We start from the raw sequence: 16,603 nt of genomic DNA, 5'->3' as shown, positions 1-16,603 counted from the left end.
TTGAACCTGATGCGTTTCTGGGTAACACCATTTTGAGATGTTTCGTTAATTTAAAACAGCCCTTTGGTGCGTTGAGGTTTTACTACGACAAAAAATTGTTGGGAGATGTGTCTTGAGTAACCATTACACGTTTCCGTTAATGGTAAAGGTGTGTGTGGAAGCTGGATTGGTGAAAGATGGGGAAAAGATTCATGCTTTGGTTTCCAAGTACGGGTTTGATTCGGATTTATTTGCTAGGAACTCGTTGATTCATATGTACTTGGTTTGTGGACGAGTCCGAGATGCGGAGAAGGTGTTTGATGGTGGGTTTATGGTTGATTTGGTTAGTTGGAATCTGATGATTGATGGGTATGCGAAGAATGGGAGAATGGATATTGCACGTGACTTGTTCGATGAAATGCCTAAGAGAGATGTTTTTAGTTGGAACTCTATGCTTTGCGGTTATGCGAGGATTCAGGATATGGAGGGGGCACGGTATTTGTTTGAGACTATGCCTGCTCCTGATGCTGTTTCTTGGAACTCTATGATCGACGGTTACGCGGCAGTGGGAGATGTAACAATGGCGCGCGGATTTTTCGATAAAATGCCACGAAGAAATGTTGTTTCTTGGAATACTATATTGGCTCTTTATGTTAGGATCAAGGATTACACAGAATGTCTTAGACTTTACGAAGTAATGGTGGATAAAGGAGATGGGTTGAAGCCAAACAAAGCGTGTGTCATGAGCGCCTTGACTGCTTGTGGATATTTAGGCCGGATTGAGATTGGTAGGCAGATCCATTCATATGTGACAAGCAGTAAGATTAAACCTGATGTGCTTCTTTCAACTGCTCTGCTTACAATGTATGCTAAATGTGGTGCAATGGATATGGCTAGAGAGGTTTTTGATGGGATGGAAGAGAGAAGCATCGTGTCGTGGAACTCTATGATCATTGGTTATGGCATGCTAGGGCCTGGAGAGAAAGCCATAGAGATGCTTGTCGATTTGGAAAAGGATGGCAACGTTTTCCCGAATGGTGCTACTTTAGTTTGTGTTTTGTCTGCATGTGCAAATGCTGGGATGGTTCTAGAAGGTTGGTGGGCCTATGATCGGTTAACACGAATCTATAAAGTTGAACTTAAATTAGAGCACCATGGCTGCTTGGTTACTCTCCTTGGCCTAGCAGGCTTGACTAAACACTCGGAAGAACTAAAAGAAAAGTCCACGTTTGTTCTCTCTTCTCGTTGGACACTCGAGAATCCTCACATTGGAGAATCTTGGCGAAGCGGCTCATGAGATTGCAGCCAAATGACATAGGGCCATATGTGCTACTGTCATATATTTACGCTGTTGATGGAAAGTGGGAGGAAGTGGAGAAAGTGAGGAAGATGATGGATGAGAAAAAGCTGTGTATAGGAAGTAACTCACGTTACATGACCAGTGTTGTAGACTCTATGTTGTGTGAGATGGGCTCTGAATTAAAGATTGTGAAGTAATGCAGAATATGGTAGATGATGATAATGTTTTATTTTTCAGATTCTAGCATCATATCTTGTCTTCCACAGATTTCCAAACACACTCAATTAATCTTTCCAATGGTACAGTTTGCAAATTCGTTGTTGTCGATGCTACTGCAAATTTGAGCTTGGATCTTACGAGTTCAAGGGTCATCATTGATTTGTATTTGAAAGATGGAAGATCTTTATTCATAACATCCATAACTTAAGCTCAGTAAACTACATACAGTGTAAAAATAATATAGAACCCAAGTTCCATAAAAAAAAAGACGTGAGAAGATAGTAGAGAATATATGCTGCATCACCTAGTGAAGTTATGTAATCCTCAGAATAAAGAAAAATACATGAACAATAATATAAAGGCTAAGGAGTTCAAAGCTACTCCATAATCTTTAGAAGTCACACCACCATTTTTCCTATCTTTCTTTGACCCTTCAGGACCTTAAAAAATTCAATCACATATAAAATATTAAAGACCAAAATAATCTTTATGCTTTTTAAACTATAATAAGCACATAACATTTTGTATTTTTTTTTTCTTGAACTGAACTCAAAACTAGACTTCAACTAAAATAATAAATCTACCTTCAGTGGATGAATCTTCACTTCCGGCTGGAGAGATAGTCGGAAAACCCAGAACTATTATTTATATAAAAAACAATTATTTATATTAAACAAATAATTATTTTCAAAATTTAATAAATAAATAAATAACAATTAATTCCAGCCAAAAGATTGATAAATTTGTTAGTTTCTTTCTTTTTTATTACAAAGTGGTAAATAATTTCTTGTTACTTTTATTTAGAATTATTTCCTTTTAGATTTATTTGAGCATCACTCAAGTAGTAATCTTATTAGTGAATGTAGGAAGTGAGAGGTCCCGCTAAGCCGTTAGATTGGATTTGATCGAATCAGACGGTCCAAATTACATAGGAAAAGTAGGTGTACGGAATGAGTAAATGTACCTGAACACAAACTAGGAGATGGAGCTTTCACACCGCAGATGGTTGAGAGTTGCTCAGCTCTTTGCTTATCAAGCTTAACTCCAAAACGCGGCGACGCGCCACCGCCGAGAAGATTACAAACGCACTCAGGCGAGCTTTGAACCATCCAAGCAAGCTCAGGGCAACAAGCAGCTTCAGGCTTGATCTCATTGCTTCCCACTTGAACGTACGAGAAGCAGTCCGATACGTTTAGCATAGATACTAGACAGTTCGCCGGAGATGAAGAAGGTCCATCGGCTGCGGTGGGTTCTGGTGCCGGAGGAGTCTGACCGGAGCAGAGAGTGAGGAGGAGGAGGAGGAGGACGGCGGTAAAGTTGGCGGTGAGCATTTTGGTGGAGTGTGATTGGATCTGAGATTTTTGCACTCAAATGTTTTTTGGAGATTTAATTTTTTTTTTTTTTTTTTGATATGGACAAGTTAACTGTAAAGTGATGGTAGACATGTCTTTATTTACATTCTGTTTTTGTCTCTTTGTAAATGTAGTTTAAAGTTTCCTATAATTTATTAACTTCAATGGTGTAAAGTTAAAAACAATCTAAACCGGCTGAATTGTTGTATCTGATTAAACTTTTTTTTTTGGGGTGATTTTAGTTTAGAGATGACTGAATTTTAACTTAAGATAAAAAATATTAGAGATGACTAACTAATAAGAAATATTCAACTTAAATGGCAAAACTGAATATTTCTTATTATTAAATCAAATTACACGTTGAAAACAGAAAAAAAAAAAAAAAAAAAATCAAATTACAGTACACTACAACTACTGCCAGTATGGGTTAAAAATACTGTGGACCAAGATATTATGTGATTGTGGTTTGGTTAACGAAGAGATTGAAGTCGAGCCGAAAAAAAAGAAGACATTTTGATTTTTATGAAGACTAAGATGGGCCTGAAAGGCCAACTTGAAATTCACACTAGTAAAGGTAGAAGAAAGGCTTTGGAGTGTATCGTCGTTGAATAAAACCGTAGATTTCCCGAAATAGGGTTCCGATCATCTTCTCCAAATGGCCGATGTTACTCTTCCTCCCACTGATTCCGTCGACAACAGCCTCCCTGAGAAATCGATCTCTTCCTCACCGCCTCCTCCTCCGCCTTCTTCCTCTCTGCCGCAGCCGGAGCCGGAACAGGAACAGCCTCCGCAACGCCGTGAGAGAGATTCACGGGAGCGGCGTGACGACAGAGACCTCGAACGACGTGACCGTGACCGTTCGCCTCTCCCACCGCCTCGTAGGGATTACAAGAGACGTCCTAGCTTGAGTCCTCCGCCACCGTACAGAGATAGGCGCTACTCTCCTCCCCAGCGTCGCTCGCCTCCTAATAAACGTTACCGCAGGGACGATAATGGCTATGATGCTCGCCGTGGCGGTAACCGTGGTGGCTATGGGCCTCCCGACAGAAGGTAATCTTTATCATCTCTTGTGCTCATTGATTTTTTTTGGATCTTCTTCTTTGCTGTACCACATTGCTCACACTTCAATTGGATTGTTGATAATATAAGTTGGATTTTATTGGAGATCAAACCACATTGATCATCCTCTTATATCAACGATTGTTATATATCTATATTTTTTTCGTGATTTCCTAATCTGTACTCAATTCTTCTTTTTTTGCATGTTAGATTTGGATATGAATATGGTGGAGGATATGATCGTGAAATGGGTGGGAGACCTAATTATGGTGATGAAAGGCCTCATGGCCGCTTTATGGGTCGCCATCAGGGTGAGACATCTCTTTCATATATTTCGAAAGTTGAGAGAACCACTTTGCACTTGTGAGACATGTTTAGATTACTGTCATTGGGCGTCCTTATAGATTGAAAACGTCTGGTTCATTTGACTAGCATAGTTCATAGTCATAGCTTCATATTTTTCTCTCTATCTGCTGTGGATTGGATACAGTTTGAGTATTCCAATTCGCAATTCTATTTGTGAACAAGCAATCTATTTTAGGAGAGTGATATCAATATCTACCTTTTAATTTTGTATTTCTTCTGGCAGAATGGGAGGGAGGACGTGGCGGGTATGGTGATGCTTCCAACAGTGGAAATACTCAAAGGTTAAGGATCCTTCATCTTTGTTCATTTTCCCTTTGTATTTCATGGGATTTGCTCTCTTTGTCCTATGTTGTGTTTATTTTTGGTAGTATATATATAATCTAGTAAATGTATACTAGGAGTTAAGAAATGTCTATCTTCTATGAGGCATCTATGTATTCTTCCTTATAGCTCCTGAAAGTTAGTGTGAATGTTTGAGAGACATTATTGATCAGTAATAGAAAATCATTTCTGAAACATGTGATGTTAAAGTCATCGTTTTTATTCCATTGTTCCTGTTGAGTACAAGATAACGCCTATATTCTGGTGCTAGTGTAACTTCCTTGCTGTTGCATTTAACAAGAAATATTGTCGTATTTCCTTTATCCAGGGATGGATTGATGTCATACAAACAATTTATCCAGGAGTTGGAAGATGATATATTGCCATCAGAAGCTGAGCGCAGGTATCATTATAACTGCAATTTAGTCTCGGTGCTTAATCAGTTGTCGTGTAAAGCTGCTGGGTTAATACCTTTTGTCCTGATGCAGATATCAAGAATATAAGTCAGAGTATATTACAACACAGAAACGCGTCTTTTTTAACACTCACAAAGAGGAAGATTGGTGAAGTCCACTATCTGTTTATATCTCTTACACTATTTTGGGTTATTCTGCAAGCTAACCTATTAACATGCTTATGTATTTTATGCATCCAGGTTGAAGAATAAGTATTATCCAACAAACTTACTTTCTGTCATAGAAAGGTGAGTTCATGAGCATTTCCCACAGTTTGATTGATGTAATATTGATACTATTCGCTGATCTCTCGTACTTGTTAGTACAGTCTTGTAGTTCAAAACTATGTTTCTGACTGTTCTTTCAAATTTTCAGGAGGAATGAACTTGCACGGAAGGTGGCGAAGGACTTCTTACTTGATTTACAGAGGGGGGCGCTAGATTTGTAAGATCAATTCCTTGGCCATTACTCTAGTCACAAGTCACCATTCTGTCATCTCTAAAAGCTCAGTTTCCCTCGATCTGTTCCAGAGGTCCTGCAGTGACACCATTGGATAAATCCAGCAGGCCCAGTGAGCAAAATTCTGAGGATGAATCAGCTGGTGGTAAAAGAAAAAGACATGATAGGGTGGGAGCTAAAGAGGCTGACCTTCTTTCAGCTGCACCAAAAGCACCCAGTTTCATTTCTCATCCAAAGAGAATCCTAACTGACATTGAACAAGCACAAGCACTTGTGCATAAGCTAGACTCTGAGAAACGAATTGAGGAGAATCTTTTAACAAGTTCAGAAACTGATAAATCAGGTAGAGAGAAGTTACATAGTGGTTCGACTGGTCCAGTTATAATCATTAGGGGGTTGACATCTGTGAAAGGCCTTGAGGGTGTTGAATTGCTTGACACACTTGTCACATATCTCTGGCGTGTGCATGGTGTGGATTATTACGGAAAGGTTGAAACAAATGAAGCTAAGGGTCTGCGGCATGTGAGAGCTGAAGGTAAAGGTTATGATGCAAAAGGAGATGAGAGTGAAAGTAAATTTGACTCTCATTGGCAAGAGAGGTTGAAAGGTCAAGATCCCTTGGAAGTGATGGCTGCTAAAGAGAAGATAGATGCTGCGGCTACTGAAGCTTTAGATCCACATGTTCGAAAGATTAGGGATGAGAAGTATGGTTGGAAATATGGTTGTGGAGCCAAGGGCTGCACGAAGCTGTTTCATGCTGCTGAATTTGTGTACAAGCATCTCAAGCTGAAACACATTGAGCTTGTCGCGGAGCTGACCACCAAAGTGCGGGAAGAACTGTATTTTCAGAACTATATGAAGTATGTAGGGTTTTTCTCTTGGACTCCTCTACTATCATTTATGACGGGATCCTAATGATAAAATCATGTGCCATTTTGCAGTGATCCTAATGCTCCAGGAGGACAACCAGCCATGGGCCCGGTACAAGATTTTTTATTTGGTTTATCATTTAAAGGAATGTTGAATAGTCTGTACTGGTTTTGGATTTTCAAGTGTTATAGGGTTTTTTTGAGTGTTACTTATGTGGGTGATATATACTTTTGACAGAGAGATAGACCTATGAGACGTAAACCAGGCATGGAGCACAGACTTAGGGATGATCGTGGTGGACGCAGAGAGCGTGATGGACGTGCTAATGGAAATGACAGAAATGATCGGTCGGAGGATCAACTGGGAGGTGACGGTGATGGTACTGATGGTGGAAATCCTGTGGAAGGTAGGTACGATGCATTTGGTGGACAAGGTGGAGTTCATGTTCCTCCCTTCTCATCGGATATAAACGCACCACCAGTGCTGATGCCTGTTCCTGGTGCCGGGTAGGTTTAATAAAAGCCTACACTAAACTATACTTTCCCATCCTCAGATTAAATTTAAAGAGTTAGGGTGTGTGAATGATGATTTGGGCAGGCCACTAGGACCATTTGTACCAGCACCACCTGAGTTTGCGATGCAGATGTTCCCAAGTGGACCTAATCCTTCTTTTGAAGGTAGCGGCAGAGGTGGACCCGCCCCTTTTCTTTTGTCTCCAGCCTTTAGACAGGATCCTAGACGGTTACGCAGGTAACATGGTTCATTCGATATGCTATGAGTATCTTAACACATTGCTTTCATTTTTTCATGGATCATATTTCAATCAAGATGAACAAGAGTGCAATGTCTTTAAACTAATGTATGAGAAAATGGTGCAGCTACCAAGACCTAGATGCTCCAGAGGAAGAAGTCACTGTTATTGATTACAGGAGCTTGTAGACAAGAGAGGGCTANGAAAATTTTTGGAAAGTTCCAGGAAGAGTTGGTCGAAACATTCGCTCACACTGCAAATAGAATTGAAGATGATGGTACCACTAGCACATTTAGGGTTGCAAAATTTGAAGATGACAACAAAGCTTATATAGTAACGTTTTGCTACCCTGAAATGAGAGCAAACTGTAGCTGTCAAATGTTTGNATCGGTCGGGTTGGGTCAAAAGGCGAGCCAGCAGAATATGACAATTTACATGACATGCCCTTTGGTGATGTATTTTTTTCCTTCTGGTTCCTCCTAATTTTCCAGTCACTGAAGCGTAAAATACGCAACCCCATATATTTTCTTTTTTGGTTTTCATCTGCCTATTAATCTGTTAGACATTTACATAAATGAATGTGCATGAAAAATTAAAATGTCCATCAGAAGTTTTGTTTGTTTTGTTGTGCTTGTGAGTGCTTAGAAACCGTTATTAATATCAAGGCATGTCTCAAGCTGCGTTCTTACTTGAGCATATCTGGTAACAATGAAATCACCCATAATATGGTCACATTGATATATAGCAGAACATGTATGTCTGTGATGTTCTTGCATAGCAGGGACTTGTATGAAGGAAACAAAGATGTCGAAATCACAATGGATTTGTAAGAGGTGTGCATGACCATTGTACCATGCAGACATATTCCATAGGTTCGCTTGAGTCTGTATTTTGTCATCTTCAAAAACAATGGAGAGGTCACTCAAATTCCTCAAATCTAACCTAATCAAGTTCCAAGCATGAAATTATTTTTACTTTGATATATATATATATACTCTACAACACAAAGATTCTCACTATAAAAAAAGAAAAGATAAAAAAATGTGATTACTCGAACCAGAACCGACTCGAAAAACTTGCTTCGATTATAGACATTTCAGGATCCTATGTGTACCCGCAGGTATCGGTTCGGTTTCAGGTTTAACCCTATACCCGACAGCGTAATCCGAATACCCGAAATAAAACTCTTAAATATTTTATGCATAGGATTTGAAATTCAGGTGTTAGGGTTTGTTTTTATTTTTTATTTTTATTTTTGTTTCCGTGAAACGGCGACGTTTGAGTTTTCAATGTCTTCTTCTTCTTCCTCTCAAACGAGGAGGACTGCACAAGCTCGAGTTTACTTATTAATAATCTTTCGGTCCAATCTGAAAAACAGAAGAGCTTCTCAATTTTCCCGAATTGTTGGTACCCTTGTTTCAATTTCACGACTTTCATTAATCTTCTGGGTTCTTCGCAGCATCACTCACACGTAAGCTCCTTGTTTTATAATATCTTTGCTTTTCTCCTCTTTCTGGGTTTCTCTGTATCGATGGAAAAAAAAAAACAATCGGAGAGTGATAGATGCAGAGTCCTCTTTCTATATGTAGTTAAGATTTTTTTCAAAGATCTACAAACACACTGGCTGTGCTTTGTTTTTTCTAATCAAACAAACACTTATGATTAAAAAGGTACTTTTTTTTTGGTTTATGCAGTGTTGTTTAGAGACTGTTAAAGATGAGAAACAGTTGTGTGAAATTGGAACTTGTTTAGGAGAAAGTGTGCTCAGTTAGTTAGAGAAATATGGATATTCATTTGGTTGAAGAGGGCTTGTCAATGGGGAATCATGAGATGGGAGATGATGGAGATGCTGAACCTAATAACATCGAGAACTCGTTAGGAGTTCAAGATGAGATTGGGATTGCAGAGCCGTGTGTTGGCATGGAGTTTAGTTCAGAAAAAGAAGCTAAGTCTTTCTATGACGAGTATTCGAGGCAGCTTGGTTTCACTTCCAAGTCCCTTCCGAAAACTGATGGGTCTGTTAGTGTTCGTGAATTCGTATGTAGTAGCAAAAGGTCGAAGAGAAGGCTTGCCGAGAGCTGTGATGCAATGGTTAGGATAGAAATGATAGGTCATGATAAATGGGTTGTGGCAAAGTTTGTTAAAGAGCATACTCATGGATTGGCAAGTCCTAATACGCTTCATTGTCTTCGCCCTCGTAGGCATTTTGCTAATTCCGAAAAATCTAGTTATCAACAAGGGGTGAATAATGTGCCTAGTGGTATGATGTATGTTTCTATGGATGGTAACCGTGTTCCCTTAGAATCTAATAATAGCAGAAGTGCGTCGTCTAAGGATTCGAAAAATTATGGAACTAACACGAAGAGGACTATTGGACGGGATGCACATAATCTGTTGGAGTATTTTAAGAGGATGCAGGCAGAGAATCCTGGCTTTTTCTATGCGGTTCAGCTTGATGAAGATAATCAGATGACAAATGTATTTTGGGCAGATTCGAGATCTAGGTTTGCTTATACTCATTTTGGTGACGCAGTCACCTTGGATACGAGATACAGGTGCAATCAGTTTCGTGTTCCTTTTGCCCCGTTTACTGGGGTGAATCATCATGGTCAGACTATCATATTTGGCTGTGCACTTATTTTGGACGAGTCTGATACTTCATTTATCTGGCTATTTAAGACTTTTCTTACAGCAATGAGAGACCAACCCCCCGTCTCTTTGGTAACTGATCAAGATAGAGCCATACAGATTGCTGTTGCTCAGGTATTTCCAGGTGCTCGTCACTGTATTAATAAGTGGGATGTGCTAAGAGAAGGTCAGGAAAAGCTGGCTCATGTGTGTCTTGCGTATCCCAGTTTTCAGGTGGAGCTATATAACTGTATCAACTTCACTGAAACCATTGAGGAGTTTGAATCGTCTTGGAGTTCCATCATTGAAAAGTATGACTTAGGAAGACATGAATGGCTTACTTCTTTATATAATGCACGAGCTCAGTGGGTACCTGTTTATTTCCGGGATTCTTTTTTTGCTGCAGTGTTTCCTAGCCAAGGTTATTCAGGTTCCTTTTTCGATGGATATGTGAATCAGCAGACAACCCTTCCGATGTTCTTTAGGCTGTACGAAAGGGCTATGGAGAACTGGTTTGAGATGGAGACTGAAGCTGATCTTGACACTGTCAACACGCCTCCAGTCTTGAAGACGCCATCACCCATGGAGAACCAGGCTGCAAATCTTTTCACAAGAAAAATTTTTGGAAAGTTCCAGGAAGAGTTGGTCGAAACATTCGCTCACACTGCAAACAGAATTGAAGATGATGGTACCACCAGCACATTTAGGGTTGCAAAGTTTGAAGATGACAACAAAGCTTATATAGTAACGTTTTGCTACCCTGAAATGAGAGCCAATTGTAGCTGTCAAATGTTTGAGCACTGCGGCATACTCTGCCGACATGTTTTGACAGTGTTTACTGTCACAAATATACCTACTTTGCCACCACATTATATTTTGAGACGGTGGACAAGAAACGCCAAGAGCATGGGAGAGTTGGATGACCATGTCAGTGAAAATGGACATGATAGCTTGATACACCGCTATAATCATTTATGTCGCGAGGCCATCAAGTATGCTGAGGAAGGGGCAGTTACAGCTGAAGCTTATAATATTGCTTTAGGGGCACTCNCCTTCCGAAAACTGATGGGTCTGTTAGTGTTCGTGAATTCGTATGTAGTAGCAAAAGGTCGAAGAGAAGGCTTGCCGAGAGCTGTGATGCAATGGTTAGGATAGAAATGATAGGTCATGATAAATGGGTTGTGGCAAAGTTTGTTAAAGAGCATACTCATGGATTGGCAAGTCCTAATACGCTTCATTGTCTTCGCCCTCGTAGGCATTTTGCTAATTCCGAAAAATCTAGTTATCAACAAGGGGTGAATAATGTGCCTAGTGGTATGATGTATGTTTCTATGGATGGTAACCGTGTTCCCTTAGAATCTAATAATAGCAGAAGTGCGTCGTCTAAGGATTCGAAAAATTATGGAACTAACACGAAGAGGACTATTGGACGGGATGCACATAATCTGTTGGAGTATTTTAAGAGGATGCAGGCAGAGAATCCTGGCTTTTTCTATGCGGTTCAGCTTGATGAAGATAATCAGATGACAAATGTATTTTGGGCAGATTCGAGATCTAGGTTTGCTTATACTCATTTTGGTGACGCAGTCACCTTGGATACGAGATACAGGTGCAATCAGTTTCGTGTTCCTTTTGCCCCGTTTACTGGGGTGAATCATCATGGTCAGACTATCATATTTGGCTGTGCACTTATTTTGGACGAGTCTGATACTTCATTTATCTGGCTATTTAAGACTTTTCTTACAGCAATGAGAGACCAACCCCCCGTCTCTTTGGTAACTGATCAAGATAGAGCCATACAGATTGCTGTTGCTCAGGTATTTCCAGGTGCTCGTCACTGTATTAATAAGTGGGATGTGCTAAGAGAAGGTCAGGATAAGCTGGCTCATGTGTGTCTTGCGTATCCCAGTTTTCAGCTGGAGCTATATAACTGTATCAACTTCACTGAAACCATTGAGGAGTTTGAATCTTCGTGGAGTTCCATCATTGAAAAGTATGACTTAGGAAGACATGAATGGCTTACTTCTTTATATAATGCCCGAGCTCAGTGGGTACCTGTTTATTTCCGGGATTCTTTTTTTGCTGCAGTGTTTCCTAGCCAAGGTTATACAGGTTCCTTTTTCGATGGATATGTGAATCAGCAGACAACCCTTCCGATGTTCTTTAGGCTGTACGAAAGGGCTATGGAGAGCTGGTTTGAGATGGAGACTGAAGCTGATCTTGACACTGTCAACACGCCTCCAGTCTTGAAGACGCCATCACCCATGGAGAATCAGGCTGCAAATCTTTTCACAAGAAAAATTTTTGGAAAGTTCCAGGAAGAGTTGGTTGAAACATTCGCTCACACTGCAAATAGAATTGAAGATGATGGTACCACCAGCACATTTAGGGTTGCAAAGTTTGAAGATGACAACAAAGCTTATATAGTGACGTTTTGCTACCCTGAAATGAGAGCAAACTGTAGCTGTCAAATGTTTGAGCACTGCGGCATACTCTGCCGACATGTTTTGACAGTGTTTACTGTCACAAATATACCTACTTTGCCACCACATTATATTTTGAGACGGTGGACAAGAAACGCCAAGAGCATGGGAGAGTTGGATGAGCATGTCAGTGAAAATGGACATGATAGCTTGATACACCGCTATAATCATTTATGTCGCGAGGCCATCAAGTATGCTGAGGGAGGGGCAGTTACAGCTGAAGCTTATAATATTGCTTTAGGGGCACTCAGAGAGGGTGGGAAGAAGGTTTCAGTTGTCAGAAAAAATATAGGTAGAGCTGTACCTCCTAGCGCACATGGTAGTGGTGGCAAGACCTCACTATCAGCTGCTGACACAACCCCTTTACTGTGGCCACGCCAGGATGAAATGATACGCAGATTTAACCTTAATGATGGTGGGGCCAGAGCTCAATCTGTTGCTGATCTGAATCTGCCGCGTATGGCACCAGTGTCGCTTCACCAAGACGATGGTGCTCCTGAGAATATGGTACCTAGAGTAAACCTTCACAGACTTATTTGTTTGAATTTACTGGTGTTGGGTGGTAATTTGACTTGCTTTGTCTTACAGGTAGCTCTTCCTTGTCTTAAATCAATGACTTGGGTGATGGAGAGTAAAAATACAATGCCGGGTGGTAGAGTTGCTGTTATCAATTTAAAGGTGTGCATTATATAAACCAGTAACTTTTTCTCTGTATGGTTTTTGCATTAACTTAAGCTAAAAGTTGGTCTGATGGGATGATTCATCTAAAAGAGATTAGATATTTGTAAAAAGCATATTGATGCTGAAGATTTGAACAATTGAAATTGTCCTTTGTGACAAAGTCTTACTGCTTCCTGCATAAAAGTAGTTGACCGCTTTAGTGAGCATTCTTTTCATGATGTTTTCAGTTGCACGATTACAGAAAGTTTCCCTCACCGGACATGGAGGTCAAATTTCAGCTGTCTAGCGTCACACTTGAACCCATGTTAAGTTCCATGGCTTACATTAGCAAGCAACTCTCATCTCCAGCCAATAGAGTAGCTGTCATCAATTTGAAGGTATCTTTTAAGACTCTTAGACTCTAGGCTTCTCATTTGGTCTTGACTTGACGAGACGAAAGTCTTTTATTGATTTTCTTTGGTTTGTTCCGACATAGATTCCATAAACCTTCAGTGCAGGAAACTTCTGTGTTATTTGACTTGTTTATCCCCACATTAGTTACAAAATCTGGTTTTTCTTTTTCATGTTAAGCTGCCATACTTTTTGCAGTCACCACTTGAATATGAAATTTCATTTCTGCCTATCGTGGAAAAGTTTATTTTGAAACCCACTTGATTTAATCAGAAAATACTTCAGAGAAGTTTGTTTCACCACTTCAAAGGAGTCATTTCCATGAGAGGAACTAAATAGCTATAGTAACGTCTTCTTCTTTCATGATGCATTATTTTATGGGAGAATCACTTATAAAATAGGAGACCGATTGGCTTATTTTGTGTGTGGGTCTCTTTGGTATTGAACTGTTTTCTGTTGTCCTTACCCCAGCTTCAAGATACTGAGACAACAACTGGAGAATCAGAGGTCAAATTCCAGGTGTCCCGTGATACACTAGGTGCCATGTTGAGATCGATGGCCTATATCCGTGAGCAGCTTTCTATCGTTGTAGGCACTCTCCCTTTCAAATCCTTTTTTTCTTTTGCTCTAAGTAGTAGTTATTGTATAACTGTTCTTGAACTTTTACTTGGTCTGTGTATTATCTTATTATGGATCTAAATAATGGTATCTTGCATTTGCAGGGAGAGCTACAGACAGAACCTCAAGCAAAGAAGCAACGCAAGTGATGTTGAGAGAGAGAGAAACAACCACGAGAAAAGAATACTTCTTATAACTTGAGGAACATGCTTGTTAACCTCATTAGGGTTTCATCTGTACTATCTCTGTGATTGATGTTGTTAGAAATGTCATACAATATCATGTGTAACATATGTAAAAGTGTCATGTCATCTTAGCAAGTGTGTTAGAGGTGCGCACTGAGTCATGATTCAAGACATGCTTTTAAGTGTATATATCCTTTTTCAAATATTGAACCGTCCTTAATAAGTATACACTTCGGAAGTAAAGCAGCTTTGAGGAAAGCATAGACTACGTGTAACAAACAAAGTGTAGATGAAACGCACTACTAAATACAAGAAATTCTCATGCACATTTACGTATTCGTCCAACAGAATCAGTAAGCACATGAAAAGCAATAAGGGAAATATATGGAGTGCGTGTGTGAAAATTAGGAGGAACAAAAATATAAATACATCACAAATCAGAGCTAGTTCGCCTTCTATTCATCATTCCATTAAACCGACCTGACCCGAATGGGTAAACTTGGCATCGCTATAGCTCCTTGTCTACAAGCTCCTGTAATCAATAACAGTCACCTCTTCCTCGGGAGCATCTAGGTCTTGGTAGCTGCACCATTTTTTTTCAATACATTAGTTTATGATTGAATTATGTTTGCTGTGAAAATAAAAACCTTAAGAGTGAGCCACATTACCTGCGTAGCCGTCTAGGATCCTGTCGGAAGGCCGGAGACAAAAGAAAAGGAGCAGGTCCACCTCTGCCGCTACCTTCAAAAGAAGGGTTGGGTCCACTTGGGTCCCTGAACATCTGCATCGCAACTTCAGGTGGTGCTGGTACAAATGGTCCCAGTGGTCTGCCCACATCATCAGTTAAGCACCGTTAAAATCATTGATTAAACACAGTAGCTAGTTTACTCTGGAAACAAGATCACGAGGGAGAGAATAATCTTTATCCTACCCGGCACCGGGAACAGGCATCAGCATTGGTGGTGGGTTTATATCCGATAAGAAGGGAGGAACATGAACACCTGCTTGTCCACCAAATGCATCGTACCCACCTTCCCCCGGATTTCCACCATCAGGACCATCACCATCACCTCTCTGTTGATCCTCTGACCGATCATTTCTGTCATTTCCGTTGGCACGTCCGTCACGTTCTCTGCGTCCACCTCGGTCATCCCTAAGTCTGTTCTCCATACCTGGTTTACGTTTCATAGGTCTATCTCTCTGTCAAAAGTATATTTCACCGGCGTAAGTAAACTTCAAAACAAAGCTAAACAAGTGGAAAGCTAAAGATACGAACTACTCATAGGAATATCTCTCTGTCAAAAGTATATTTCACTGGCGTAAGTAAACCTCAAAACAAAGCTAAACAAGTGGAAACCCAAAGATAAAGACTACTAAACATTCAATTATAGTGTTAAAAAAAGATCATGTACCGGGCCAGATTGCTGAGTAGCTGGTTGTCCTCCTGGAGCATTAGGATCACTGTACATGGCACATAAAATTTTAATTACGAACCTGTGAAACGACAGCCGAGGAAATCAAGAAAAAAAACCTTACATACTTCATATAGTTCTGAAAATACAGTTCTTCCCGAACTTTGGTAGTCANGTTTGAATTTACTGGTGTTGGGTGGTAATTTGACTTGCTTTGTCTTACAGGTAGCTCTTCCTTGTCTTAAATCAATGACTTGGGTGATGGAGAGTAAAAATACAATGCCGGGTGGTAGAGTTGCTGTTATCAATTTAAAGGTGTGCATTATATAAACCAGTAACTTTTTCTCTGTATGGTTTTTGCATTAACTTAAGCTAAAAGTTGGTCTGATGGGATGATTCATCTAAAAGAGATTAGATATTTGTAAAAAGCATATTGATGCTGAAGATTTGAACAATTGAAATTGTCCTTTGTGACAAAGTCTTACTGCTTCCTGCATAAAAGTAGTTGACCGCTTTAGTGAGCATTCTTTTCATGATGTTTTCAGTTGCACGATTACAGAAAGTTTCCCTCACCGGACATGGAGGTCAAATTTCAGCTGTCTAGCGTCACACTTGAACCCATGTTAAGTTCCATGGCTTACATTAGCAAGCAACTCTCATCTCCAGCCAATAGAGTAGCTGTCATCAATTTGAAGGTATCTTTTAAGACTCTTAGACTCTAGGCTTCTCATTTGGTCTTGACTTGACGAGACGAAAGTCTTTTATTGATTTTCTTTGGTTTGTTCCGACATAGATTCCATAAACCTTCAGTGCAGGAAACTTCTGTGTTATTTGACTTGTTTATCCCCACATTAGTTACAAAATCTGGTTTTTCTTTTTCATGTTAAGCTGCCATACTTTTTGCAGTCACCACTTGAATATGAAATTTCATTTCTGCCTATCGTGGAAAAGTTTATTTTGAAACCCACTTGATTTAATCAGAAAATACTTCAGAGAAGTTTGTTTCACCACTTCAAAGGAGTCATTTCCATGAGAGGAACTAAATAGCTATAGTAACGTCTTCTTCTTTCATGAT

The 16,603-nt window shown here is 39.9% G+C and overlaps 4 protein-coding genes across 5 annotated transcripts; 2 read left to right on the top strand and 2 right to left on the bottom strand.

Moving 5' to 3' along the window:
• LOC104752612 (xylogen-like protein 11) lies at positions 1,658-2,937 on the bottom strand. Of its 2 annotated transcripts, XM_010474801.2 has the most exons (3): positions 2,463-2,935; positions 2,083-2,136; positions 1,658-1,938 (listed from the first exon to the last, which is right to left on the bottom strand). In XM_010474801.2, exons 1-3 carry the CDS (start codon positions 2,827-2,829, stop codon positions 1,823-1,825), a joined length of 537 nt encoding a protein of 178 aa, XP_010473103.1. In that variant the 5' UTR covers positions 2,830-2,935; the 3' UTR covers positions 1,658-1,822. The 2 variants fall into 2 exon arrangements, with proteins under 2 accessions (XP_010473103.1, XP_010473104.1); XM_010474802.2 differs by lacking the exon at positions 2,083-2,136 and having other exon boundaries at positions 2,463-2,937.
• Positions 3,344-7,333, top strand: LOC104752611 (serrate RNA effector molecule-like). The gene is made up of 12 exons (XM_010474800.2): positions 3,344-3,900; positions 4,120-4,220; positions 4,499-4,556; positions 4,925-4,999; positions 5,085-5,159; positions 5,252-5,299; positions 5,427-5,495; positions 5,582-6,370; positions 6,452-6,491; positions 6,618-6,886; positions 6,978-7,130; positions 7,259-7,333. The coding sequence occupies exons 1-12, from the start codon at positions 3,506-3,508 to the stop codon at positions 7,317-7,319; spliced, it is 2,133 nt and encodes a 710-aa protein (XP_010473102.1). The 5' UTR covers positions 3,344-3,505; the 3' UTR covers positions 7,320-7,333.
• Positions 8,393-14,248, top strand: LOC104752609 (protein FAR1-RELATED SEQUENCE 3). The gene is made up of 7 exons (XM_019238223.1): positions 8,393-8,602; positions 8,826-9,146; positions 10,829-12,749; positions 12,831-12,920; positions 13,151-13,300; positions 13,785-13,901; positions 14,036-14,248. The coding sequence occupies exons 2-7, from the start codon at positions 8,914-8,916 to the stop codon at positions 14,078-14,080; spliced, it is 2,556 nt and encodes an 851-aa protein (XP_019093768.1). The 5' UTR covers positions 8,393-8,602; positions 8,826-8,913; the 3' UTR covers positions 14,081-14,248.
• Positions 14,424-15,696, bottom strand: LOC104752610 (serrate RNA effector molecule-like). The gene is made up of 5 exons (XM_010474799.2): positions 15,657-15,696; positions 15,529-15,577; positions 15,048-15,316; positions 14,785-14,943; positions 14,424-14,699 (listed from the first exon to the last, which is right to left on the bottom strand). The coding sequence occupies exons 1-5, from the start codon at positions 15,659-15,661 to the stop codon at positions 14,639-14,641; spliced, it is 543 nt and encodes a 180-aa protein (XP_010473101.1). The 5' UTR covers positions 15,662-15,696; the 3' UTR covers positions 14,424-14,638.

Source organism: Camelina sativa, chromosome 16 (assembly GCF_000633955.1).
Source record: "Camelina sativa cultivar DH55 chromosome 16, Cs, whole genome shotgun sequence".
Classification (NCBI taxonomy): domain Eukaryota; kingdom Viridiplantae; phylum Streptophyta; class Magnoliopsida; order Brassicales; family Brassicaceae; genus Camelina; species Camelina sativa.
Note: the sequence above shows the minus strand (reverse complement) of the source record. Positions and strands in the feature narration are given on the sequence as shown.